Below are 13,312 nucleotides of genomic sequence, written 5' to 3' on the forward strand. Positions count from 1 at the left end.
TCTATCCTGATGATCATGGAAGGATGGTTCTGGAGATAAGATACAGTCTTCGTGAACCATTATCTCAGTGACTTTGCGACACAGGACGTTGATGGAATTCATCAGTTTGGACCTCTAGTAGTTCCGCAACAACTCACTCTTCCTTCCAGAAGATAACTATGAGATAACACTCACACGCACTCATGTAGACTTGTCGACATCAGGTTACTGTTTCATAACCATTGACTTAAGAGTCCATGCCCTGTGTTACTTTCAGTTCAGAACATGAGTGATAATTATTGTGTTAAGTTTATTGTTCTTCTCTTAACACTTTAATTGTTCAAGGCAAACCAGAGTTACCAGGGGTAATATCTCAAGAAGCCTTAACAAGTCCACGAAATTTAAGAGATTTACTTCCCTTTTTTCACAAAAAGGAAGGTGTTACCCCAGTAGATACAAGAAGAAAACAATGCAGATTATCAACCACGTTCCCACTGGGTTTATAGAACAAGTCTCGACAATCACACATGCTGGTGGAACCCACCACCCTCTGTGAGATTCAAACAATTAGTAAGAGTCGGGATAAGGTAAAATAGGTATATTTTAGGGTAAAAATATAATTTATACTTTTCCTGACTCCTACACTAGAGTACCTTCCCAGCCTTCCCCTCAATACTGATGTGTTTTGGACCTTTAAGTAGGAGAAAAAGAGAGTGACGTGTTACAGGTCTTGGTAACGTGGCTCCGGTGCACCTGCGTGGATCAGAGGTCCGTTTGGGTGAGATGTTTTCTCTGTTCTCCGGGAACACAGCATGGGAAGTTTCCACTACCTTTGGAAATGAGATGAGATAAGCAATTAGTATGAGTCGATATGAATGATATTGTTTCCCTATAACTTACATATTTGTTATTTTGTGGTCGAATTGTTAATATATTTTTTTGTAATTGTGTTGTTCCCTGCCACCAGCTGGAGTAGTTTAATACCAGAGTTTCCATCACATGCATGAGTTTAACAGCTCAATCACTACTAAGGCAATTTGGTTAACTGGGACTGGACTGAGAGTGCTTCAAAGGTTTGAGTGAGTGAGTGAATATGGTTTTACCCTACTTTTACTAATATTCCAGTAATGTCACGCAAAGGACACCAGAAATGGGCTTCACACATTGTACCCATGTCAGGAATTGAACCCAGCTCTTTGGCATGATGGGCAAACGCTTTAACCACAAGGCTACCTGACCGGCCGTCATAGATTTGATACTTAGAGAGCAACCTACGTGCAACAAGGAATTACGAGTTGTCTGTCCTGAGGGAATTATTGTTGTAATTTAGATACCTGGCATGAAACTTTGAACATTATTTCATAAGGGACAGATATTCTGGAATTTAGGAGTTGGTTAATACCCACATTTTTTTAGGGTGAAAATTGAAAAAAATAGCGTTTTCCGGATCTCAAATGTATTGTTGGAAAAAGTTCATCGTAATGTAACAGTATGTTAATATAACGTCATGTTGCTGTTGGCATATAATAGTTGTTATAACTATCAGTGAAAATTATTGAAAATAATTTCACCTTTTTGCCCCTATGGGAAATATACTATACATCCATCACACATGACTACGTACCGTAAGAGGTGACTGCTTGTCGTATGAGACGACTAACGGGATTGGGGGTTCAGGCACACAAAACATGTGGTTGAACTAACTCACCGTGGCTTCAGATCTGGTGCTTCTGATGTGAGGATGTCAGCTATTTTCAATTCAGAATATTTAACTTTTTCTGAGATAAGTGTATTCTAAATGTAGACGACTTAACTTTCAAACTGAAAATATATATAGTGTGCATACTATTGAGTGTGATGTAATTATTAACTACTGTGCCAAACTCATACATTAAAACAGAACTGTATATGTGTCACTCATTCTTTACGGTTTTTTAAAAGTATTTATGTTTCGTATATAACTTTTTGAAATATTTTCGCCAAGTATGGATACACCATTCAGCTATAAGAAAACATCCTTATTTGTTTTTGCGCTTAGTTTGTAGCAAATAGATAAAAGGTGAGCATTTACGAATTTGGCGAAAATATGTATTTTTGTCAAATTCGTCCAGCGAAATTCAAAGTATGATGCCATACAGTGCATTTTAAGGGTTATTTACGTGAAGATGTCAAACAACCCTCAGTGGAAGTCATGAGACATAGGCCCTAGCTGCCTGACCCATGAAGATCCGGTGTAGATTAGGTCTTCAGCAACCCACGCTTGCCATAAAAGGTGATTATGCTTGTCCTAATATTAGACTAACAGATCGGGTGGTCAGGCTCGCTGACTTGTTTGATACATGTCATCATATCCCAAATGCATAGATCGATGCTCATGATGTCAATCACTGGATTGTCTGGTCCAGACTCGATCACTTACAGACCGCAGTCATATAGCTGAAATATTGCTGAGTGTCGTGTTACACAATATATAAACAAATCAAACAAACAAACAATTTAGTTGCGTATGACACCTATATAAATTGGTGTGCAGGGGTAGCCTTGTTGGTAAAGTGTTAGCTCATCATGCTAAAGGCACTAGTTCAGATCCCCTCACTGTACATGAGTGAAGTCCATTTATGGTTTCCATGTACCATGATATAGCTGGAATATTGCTCAAAGCAGAATGAAGAGACTCTCCCTCAAGATAACTTTCTGTCAGAGGATGTGTTTATGCTGAGTGAGCTGTCAAGAGTAAGGGATTTACATGAAGGATAAAACACGACTCTGAGGTTTTGGTTGACATAGTAAAGGAGGGAAGCAGTGGCCGAGCTCGTAAAACTTGGAATTCCACTAGTTTGTCCACTGCAGCCCGAGGGTTTTAGACCCGTGATGATCCGGGGTAGAAATGGTCTTCAGCAACCAATGTTTGCATTAAAAGGCGACTACGCTTGTCGTAAAAGGCAACTAATGGGATCGGGTGGTCTGGCTCGCTGACTTGGTTGATGCATGTCATCGATCCCAATTGCATGGATCGATGCTCATGATGTCAGTCACTGGATTGTCTGGTCCAGACTCAATTATATACAGACTGCCGTCATATAGCTGGAATATTGCTGAGGGTGGCGTAAAACAACCAACCAACCAACCAACCAACCAACCAACCTAAGGTTTTACTATGTCAACCCAAACCGTTCTGTGGTCTAATGGTTATAAGTTTTACACAAATAATTGTAACTAGAAATTCAGTTTTATGTATGGTCCAATTGATCGTTTGAAATGTTTGATTGTAATTATGTCAGTGGAGTGTTCTATGTTTCTGTTTTGTGTTTCTGTTTACACAACTTTTATTGACACCAAACAACGCTCTACTTTTTATTATAATGATGATGAACATAATGAAGTTTTGATGAATCAAAGTTATCAGGGCATTTGATTGTAAAACATTGAGTTTTTCTTAGTTATGTTAGTATTCCAGTTCAACTTTTCATTTTTTTTAAATTGTCTTCATTTGAATTAGAAAGGTGAGCTTCAGTACATGTGGTTATGATGTATCAAATCTTTGAAAGGCATTAGACGTGATACACAGAACTGTGACAGAAGGAAGTAAATTTGTGGATGTCAACTTCTTGATTATGAGGAACACAACATTTAGGAGTACATGTATGTACTTACTCCATCATCAGGTGATTTCACTATTTCATTACTTTACAGGACTCTCATGTTTCCTGTAAGGACCCTTGAAATAGTAATTGTGGTCCACTGGCCGCCTGTTTTTGTAGGTTAAGATAAACCCCTGCTTAGCTCTGGCTGGCTGACTTCAGAGAACATTCATCTCGCATCACCATTTGCCATGGTAATATACCAGTAGAACATTTCATTTGAGATAATGGTCTTCATTAACACCTTACATAGGAGGGCTTCAATTCCTCACTCACTCATTGAATGTTAGTTGACCTTCACTTTCCTTTTTTATTCTAGGTGTCACGAGGCTACAGAAGGTGCCGAGCAGACATTACGTTGGCAGCGTCTCGACTCAGTGTGGCGCATGTTCCACAACGCTTACAGCAACTCTGTGTATGTCCGGCCTGGGGCGGAGGCCGGCAGCGGTGCAATATCCTCGCTGTTGGAGAAAGTAGGAATCAAATCCTCAGGGAAATCTAACTCTGTTATATAACACTGTCGCCAGCAGTAGGAACAGTTTAGTTAGCTGATATAGTCCGGTTCCTCACATGTATACATTGACGGGGGTCACTGTCGACACCTGTATCAGGCCTACCAAGAAAACTGCCCGACTTCAATAAAAAATATTACCAAAACACACAAGGAATCGGCAACATAAAACAAGGAGAACAGAAACATCATTATAAATCTCAGAGCATGCTGTCGGAAACATGGAATCATCATCTCTAAAACACACAGACCGCAGCCCACACCCAACACCTCACTGTACACTGTGTGCATGTATTTATCTGCCCATCTTATTTTAAAACGTGTCGAAAATATATTTCTGGTGTGGTTGGACGTCCAAATACATTTACACGTCTAGATTATTCTATTTTTGTGCTGTAACTTGTAAATTTACTCGCTGTTTGTTGATCCTCCTGACATGACAGTCAACTTCCTTCTTGTTCTGTGCATGCCTAGTTGGGAAGGCTGTGGTATGTGTCTTTTAACGCTGCTGTTTCCATATCTTTGGCAGCATGCTCTCAGATTTATGATACAATTTCTTAGTCATTGTACCTCTGTTCATGTTGATTATATTATAAGGAGTTTTTAGGATCAGTGGTTCTGGTTTTCCCTACAGTGATTATGCTATTATGTGGCTCAATATCATTAAAATCAGATCTTAGTTCTGGCTATCGCTAAACAAGATTTCAGGGTATCCCATTACCTGTCACGTCAGAACGACCTTTCATCCAACCAAACAGAGTGTGGTTTACCAGATCATGAAAGTGACAGATGGAATGTGTTTTCTCATCATGCAACTTCAAATTATTTATTAGAGGGTGTTCCAAACGACAGTTACGGGTTTTCTGATCATATCCATGCAATCTAGCCCATCTGTAAGCCATTCCAGAATGTTCTTTTTATCAGTTTCAAAATTTCTAATCGAGAATACTTCAAAATATGTTTCGAAAGATTGTCGCCAGTTTGAAACTAGTGTCGTAAAGCACGAGAAAGCTGCCTTCTGATTGGCTAATGTTGATTTCTTGTCAGTCATTTCATTGATCGGTCAAAATTCGCGAAAGGTCGTTCTGACGTGGCCCGTAATGGGATGTCCTCACATCTTTTTTTAGCGGTAGCAAAAATTAAGATCTGATTTCAATGAGATTGTAAAGTGGCTAAACAAGGCGTAAAACCTAACTCACACTCGCTGACTGGGGTGAGTTCAGTAGCCTGGGTACATGGATCAGAGCCGATAATGTACATTGGTTGTATACTCCCAAGGGAGCTGAGAATCAATTTGAATTGCAGATCTGTGGACCATGTAATTATGTCCCCATGTTGTGTTGAAGATAAATTAGTAACTGAGCTCAGTCACTAAGGTCTTTATATATAAACTATTGTCGTTGTTGTAATACCGTATTCGGCGAAATAAGCTCCCTGGGCGCTCTAAAAAAATAGTAATAGGGGGGTGTTATTAGAATATTATTTTGGTGAAGAAAAAAAAGTTGAAAGATAAATTTTGTGGTTTATGCAGACATCCTGAAATGTTTATGTACGACAGATAATTTTTTCCAGAATTTAACTGCCCATAATTAAGGGTGCATATAACACACCAGTGTGTATTATACACGAATGAATAAGTATTGTGTACATTGATCAATCGGAAGGGGTGCTAACTGAGATTGTTCACAAGCCAATATCTTAGCAAATATCGCCGTGGGTGCTTATTAGAGCGGGGCGCTTATTACGTCGAAAACGGTAAGTGCCTTTGGTGCTTTAAAAAATTTACAATGGGGGTGTTGATTAAAACCATACACATGTTAAACTTATTGTCAGAGATCGAGAAATGGAGAACAGACTTACTTCAAACTTCCAAACCCTGCTGTGTTTACTGCAAAAAGAACTGTAATATACACAAGTAAATAGTGATTGTCATGTCAATTGTCATGTCTGATACCTTGTGCTTCTAAAGATTATTTACAGGTTGTTCTAGAAGTTGATCAGGGGCGCTTAATACGTTGAATACAGTAATAGGCAACTTGTTACGTACCTGAAGTACCTTTAATTATTGGAAGGTACAATATTGTCTACCTGAGTGTACTCACTGATTCTGTGTCGACAGTGACCCCCAACAACCTTGTTGCACTGAGTCTGGCCCAGGCTATAGAGGATGTTTTCAGGGTCCACCTAGTGCTCACATTGTGTTATTGTTGATTTATATCCTTAACAGGGAAAGGTATTGAACATCTCACAACTTTCCCCAAGTGTTTGTTTTGATAAGCTCAATAAACCATCCAGCTAGCTGTGAAGTTTAGAATTGGTCTTCAGCAACCCATGCCCACTTGTGAGGTGACTAACGGGATCAGGTGGTCAGGCTAGCAGACATGGTTGATGCATGTCATCGTATCCCAATTGCCTAGATCGATGCTCATGATGTCAATCACTGGATTGTCTAGTCCAGACTTGATTATTTATTGACTGCCATCATACAGATGGAATACTGCGGAGTGCTGAGTTAAACAATAAACAAACAAAATAAAAAACTAAACCACTTTGCTAGCATGATGAATGTTATCCAGTCAGTCTAAATATTGGTATCTAACTTACATCGGAGAGCAGACAGGAAGTCCTTTATTGTTTTTTTCTGCTGTACAGCTGTACAGCTGTAGAACTGATCAGTTCAGTCTGATGATGTTGATAATGAAACTGCCCACAGTTTACCTATATTATTGAATGTCAGCATCTACTGTGTTGACAGATTAAACGTGCTTAAAAAATTAAGGTAGTAAATATTATTATTGATTTACTAGATCGGTGCTCAATGTCAATCACTGGATTGTCTGGTCCCAACAGGATAATTTACAGATCACAGTCACACAGCAGGAATAGTGCTGAGTGCAGCTTTAAACAACAAACAAACAAACAATAAATGATGTTGGCTTGACTTGCTGAGGACATACACTTTTAGTAACTGTTCAAAATTCATAAATATTAAACTCATTGGGATGATTCAGATTGTGAATCATACTTGCACATATTTTAAGTTTTAACAAACAACATTTCAACTAAGGATATATTTTATTCTCATATTTCTTTCTTTTGCTGTCCCCTCCCTCTATAACTGGGCATAGAGATGAGAAACACAAGAGAATATGTATGGGGTAAAGTGATTACAGTAACAAACAAACTTTCTTTTGTTTATCCTCTGCTAATGTCATGGCATGTTATCAGCTGTGCGAGCCGACGAACAGGATATCATATCAGCCAGTATGTACAGTACATGATCGTGACTGGTCCTATGTAAACACTTGACACTGACTGCCCTGCACAAGCTTGCAAGGATAATCCCAGGAAATGACACACAAGGTCATCATGACCCAGAGTCCAGTCTCAGACTACAATTTTTACCTTACCTTGAATATGGTCTCCATAACCTGTATATACTTGACAAACCCTGTGTTTTCTTGAAATATTACAGGGGTGGTGGGGTAGCCTAGTGGTTAAAGTGTTTACTTGTCTCACCAAAGACACAGGTTCGATTCCCCACATGCGTACAATGTGTGAAGCCCATTTCTGCTGTGCCCCACCGTGATATTGCTGGACTATTGCTAAGAGTGGCATAAAACAATACTCACTCACTCTCTGAAATCTTACATTAGCGCCTCGAACAATGAATTGATGCAACATTTAGATAGGAAAGATATTAAAAGTACAAGATTTGGGAAAATACAATTGCAGAGAACCGATGCTCCTTAATTTCTAACTTTAATACATTAAAGAGCTGGGACTTAATTTCAAACAGTGTTACAACCAGATTTCCAGGGAAACTCTTAAGCCCCTGATACTGACAACTGAGGGTACAATTTTGTTAGCCACCAGCTGATATTTACAGCTGTGATTAAAATGCTATTATCCACCAGCTGATATTTAAAGCTATAAGTACAATTGTGTGATGCTTCGTACAATGCTGATAGTACAATGCTGTGATCCTCCAGCTGATAGTACAATGGTATGATCCACCAGCTGATTGTACAATGGTATGATCCACCGTCTGTAAGTACAATGGTATGATCCACCAGCTGATTGTACAATGGTATGATCCACCAGCTGATAATACAATGGTATGATCCACCAGCTGATAATACAATGGTATGATCCACCAGCTGATAATACAATGGTATGATCCACCAGCTGATAGTACAATGGTATGATCCACCAGCTGATAGTACAATGGTATGATCCACCAGCTGCAAGTACGTTGCTATGATCCACCAGCTGATATTTACCATCACCATCTCAGGTCAATCACCATTATAGGAGACTGTGACCACTTTTTTGACAAAATATGTAATTCCAAAATTATTTTTAACATCATCTGTGATACACGGTATTTATAACAAAAGGAGAGTTTGACATTTTATTGGTGTATATATTATTTAATCTGCTCAAAAAAGGTTTAGGATCAATAATTATCTGTTTTGTAAATATAGTGGCTGTGTTGTATTATGATCTCATTAAAATCAGACCTCAGTTCTCGCTGCTGCTAAACAAAGATCTCAGGACATGCCATTAGGGGTCACGTCAGAACGACCTTTCATCCAACCAATCAGAGCATCGCTTACCAAATTATGAAAGTGACAGTCGAAATGGGATTTCTAATCGCGCAACCTCGAAATCTTAACTTTGAACGATAGTTATGGGCTTAACGACTGAATCCATACAATCTAGACCATCTATTAGCCATTCCAGAGTGTTCTTTTGTTCAGGTTTCAAATTTGTAATCGCGAATTTGTCAAAATATGTTTCGAAGCATATCGCCAATTTGAAATTAGTGTCGTAAAGCACGAGACAGCTGCCTTCTGATTGGTCATTCCATTGGTCGGTCATAGTTCGCGCAAGGCTGGTCTGACGTGACCCGTAATGGGATGTCCTCAGATCTTTGTGAGAACTAAGATCTGATTTTAATGAGATTGTGTTGTATTATTGTATTATATGTATATCTTATAACAATAATTAAAAGGTATTGTGGATACATATACAGATATTGGACTTACTGTATGAAAATAGTCAAATATGTTGCTAATTGTGGTGTTTACTGTTGCTACCAACATGTAAGTAGCACATTGATGAGTCACAGTTCATTGCAAAGAGTTACATCCCCTAGGTGTGCCAGGATATGCTTATAGGCAATTATTTCCATATTTACCCTGATTATTAACCTTGTTTTGTCTACACCATACCCTCCTACTCCAATTGTCTAATTCACCTTTCTTTTGGCTTGAATCATGGCCTATGTCACTCCGAGCTATTCGGAGTAGCGTTATACCCTACTCACTTTGGGCCTGAGACACGTCCCCAGAAATTATGAATAGGGAAAATACTAAATCAGAAAGGAAGAATATCTAGCTCAATAATAAACACTGACTGTAATTAACACTCTGATTGTGTATTCAAGTCAGAGCTGGTACTCAAGAATAATTGGTCTGCCTTGATTGCTTACACTGAAATTCATGAAAAATAGTAATATATAATTATTGATCCTTTACTTCCTTGTCCAGTATGATTATATTTTAATGTCATGTATTTTTATTTGTACAGTTGTATATTGACTTAGTCCTACTGGTATAAGTGATACTGTAGGAGTACTGTGAGGTGGAGTCCTCGGATGTTTCTATGTCCTTATGTCACGCCCTTCAAGGTATTCAAGTCGACTTTTGTCTGTTCCTAGGTAGGTGAAGTATTTTCATGAATATGCGAAGGTCAGTGATGCAACTTCTGGAATATTCACACAAGACATACAGGGGCCCAGGGGTCTAAGACAGAATGGTTTTACAAGTTGCATCCTAGTGTAGTCAGGATCTGCTTGTCTTGCGTACTGCTTGGAGGTGCTTTCTGATTAGACTATTATTGTCTTGGTTCTCAGGCACCCCGACTGGTCATCGTAAAGTCTGCCGCATGTTTCATTTTTGTTTCCATTTTCAATTTTTAAAAATATAAAAATACTTAAAAACAATGTGATCCAAAATAGCACGCAGTTACTTCCCTTTATATGGGCACTGCTTTACTGAGCATCTCGTGTTATGGTCATGGTGGCAGTAGGAGTGTGTATGCTTGTTAATGTGGGGAGGCCCTGTCTCAGGTTGATGGTACACAGCTGTTTATTTAGTTACATATTAGCATGATTAGTTTGAAGACCCCCCTTCCCCCGAACCCCAACCCCCCAACAAAACACCACCCGCCACACTATTTCAAAAGTCATTGCCTGACCACCAATTCTTTTATTTTTTTAAGCCTTATAGCCCTTGTTTTTTTGGCAGCAATTGTGGGGCAAATAGTCATCCATGTTTTTGCACCACATCCAATTAAACAATCACAGTTGTTCTTATTTTGTTAGTTTTAACATAATTTTACGTTTTACATATATCTACTAATATTCAAGATGGTGGCGTACGCTTTATGTTACAAAGCCCCTTGTCTCTTGCAGTAGATTGGCCTGATAAAGCCTGTCTGTCTGTCTGCCCATGGTGTACTCTCGGTATTAAAAACAGGAACATTTGAGCAAGGCCATGTTTCTGATATTCACACCCTGGTCTACATCTCATATCACTCAAACAAAATTTGAATTAACATATTTTAAGATTGAGGTTGTTATGAATTATTATCACCAATATTAGACATTGCCAAGGTGACTTGTATTGTACAGATAACAGGGTCAGTAAAGTGGGAAGGAACTTTTGCATTAAATGTGATTTTATATTACCTCTGAATTTTAAAATATAAATCTTATTAGGCTTAATAAAAGTTAGAACTGGTTCTCAGGCAATGAAAATATAGTGCAGGTAGGCGGTGTTTTTGTTTGTTTGTTTTTCTTCTTTGTTGTTCAAACTAGTATGTAACCAAATATACAGTTCTGTAACCAAATACAATCAACCTGGGAAACGGCCTCCCTACATAAATGTATTCCTTGATGAGTAAATTACTGGAATACAGTATTTGACTACCGTTGGAGTTAGAATTTTTAAGGATTTCGTTTTTTTTTCTAATAAATGGAAATATATACGAAACATGCAGTGAACTTTAGGATGATGCAGGCGATGCCCGAGAACAAAGACTATTATGTTTTTTAGCCTTACCCTTACCCATTTTATAGGGCCACAAGCACTTAGTTTGTCAGTATTTTTTTTTTTTTTTTATCCTGTTAGGTGATAGCATATTGCATCAAACGAAGCTGCTCTAAACAAGGACCCACTGATTTTGACATGTATTAAACATGGGAGATAAAATAAAGTCTGTTGTTGATCCTTCAATGAATAGGATGCATTGATGCACAGTATTCTGTCTTGATTCGTCAGGTTTCCATTGCTTAAAGCATCAGCTGTGTTGCAGGCTCTCCTCCCTCATTAAACCAGTTTTATTTTTTTATACTAGCCGACCAGTAGTGGTGGGGAAAACTTAAAGAATAATTGAGTTGCATTTTTTCCCCCAAACAGTCTGTAAAGCAAGTAGACGTGTGTAGCCGAAGTTTGTTTTAGACCCCTTGAATGGTACATTGACTTCTGTGCATTTCATTATGAGACATTGCAGTCATATTCTAGTTTTGGTTAAATTTAGATTCGGCCCCAATAAAGGAGCAGAGTGCTGTTGATCTTAGCGCTAAGGTGATCGTATTCCCCATACCTTAATGTAGTCTTACAACAGTTGTAGCGCTAAGGTTGTTTTGTACAATGTCACCCAGTAAAGTTGTGTCTGTTCATGGACATGCAACATGTTCTCTGAAGGTTGATCCTGAGCTTCTTCATCCAGGATGTCCTTCTTCATCCAGGATGTCCTTCTTCATCCAGGATGTCCTCTGAAAGATGTTATTGTCACCTGTAGACTGTGGAAAACAAATGTCTTATTTCCTAACACTGTCACCTCCGAAGATGCTTATTGCCTAATTTGGTTTGTGTTTTGTTCTGATGGTGTGTCTTGTGATTTAGTCAATGAATATGCATTACATTGTGTCTCATATATGCAGAGGCATGGGATGCTTCTTTTGCTCACCTAGTCAGTATTTAAACCGTCTGAATGAAGGATGCTTCATTTTCAAACTAGTTGCATCAGTCTCAATATAATTGTGTTTTCCGACCCACCTTTCTGCCAACTTTATTCAATAAATGTTAGGCAAACCAGAATATATTTTTACCTTTCAGACATTTGTATGTGATTGTATTGTACATTGAAGGTTAATGTATTTCTGAAAGAAATATTGAATAGGTATCAATAAGAAGTAATATCCTTTTTAATATAATTTTACTTAGCTTATGGACAATTGATTAAAACAAATGTAACAAAACATCTTTGAGACGTCAACACTTTCTTTGATCCTTGATTTTACCAGCTGTTTCCTGACCACTTGAACAGGGCTTTAGCTGTTGTGCTGGCAGGGTTGGTAATCCCATTCAAGTAGGTGGGGCGAGGTGGGGTGGGGCACAAAGTTTTATCACTCAGAAGGAATGGATTTTCATCACACCTTTTAAGAAAGGAGACATTTTACTGTACTGGGCCCCTGTACTGGAACAGGTACCTAAAGTCATGGTTGGATTTCTCAGTGAATCCACTGTCTCCTATACATGTGGTCAGTCCCAGGTGACTCCCATCAATCAGATGACAATCTTTTAATATATCATAAACATTTCTTTAATTTATTATCAAGTAATTCATAAATCTGTTTTTCTATTTACTTCCCTGTTAAATTTAGTTAAGCATATGGTATCTTCCTTTTCACAACATCTGAGTTATGATACTAAACCAGACAGATATGTGTGTAGCTATTCTCCGACCACAGTTTCCTGCACACCTGGTCCACCATGTTTATCAACCACAGTCAGGAAGCTAAAGCATGCTACTCCAAATGATATAATAGACACACCTGCCTATGTAAATTATGTAAATATGACTGTAAATATGAAGTTTCAGTCCTTGATTTATTGCAAAGAAATAAATGTTATCCTAAATACACTTGATTTGTGTCATTTGTCATTGCGGTTTTTACCTGAGGGGCAAGGGTTCAAGGTGTTTAATGCCCACCCTTTCATCCCGAATCACCCTGAATAGGAAATGTTTCATGTTCGTAGATAAATCTCAGTCATTTCTTGAAGTTCTTAAATGAATCTTATTTGATTCCCAAACATTCTTTCATTTC

At 38.3% G+C, this 13,312-nt stretch overlaps 1 protein-coding gene across 2 annotated transcripts in view; it reads left to right on the forward strand.

The window, feature by feature from the left end:
- LOC139444669 (phosphatidylinositol-3,5-bisphosphate 3-phosphatase MTMR14-like) overlaps positions 1-12,574 on the forward strand; it is a 45,159-nt gene extending 32,585 nt beyond the window's left edge. For both annotated transcript variants that reach the window (XM_071225598.1, XM_071225600.1), the window contains one exon: positions 3,940-12,574. In XM_071225598.1, the coding sequence (XP_071081699.1) occupies positions 3,940-4,135 (196 nt within the window). In that variant the 3' untranslated portion in view covers positions 4,136-12,574. The remainder of the gene's footprint in view (positions 1-3,939) is intronic.
- The last annotated feature ends 738 nt before the right edge of the window (positions 12,575-13,312 follow it).

The sequence above is a fragment of the Haliotis cracherodii genome, unplaced genomic scaffold (assembly GCF_022045235.1).
Source record: "Haliotis cracherodii isolate W230 unplaced genomic scaffold, xgHalCrac1.p SCAF_6, whole genome shotgun sequence".
Classification (NCBI taxonomy): domain Eukaryota; kingdom Metazoa; phylum Mollusca; class Gastropoda; order Lepetellida; family Haliotidae; genus Haliotis; species Haliotis cracherodii.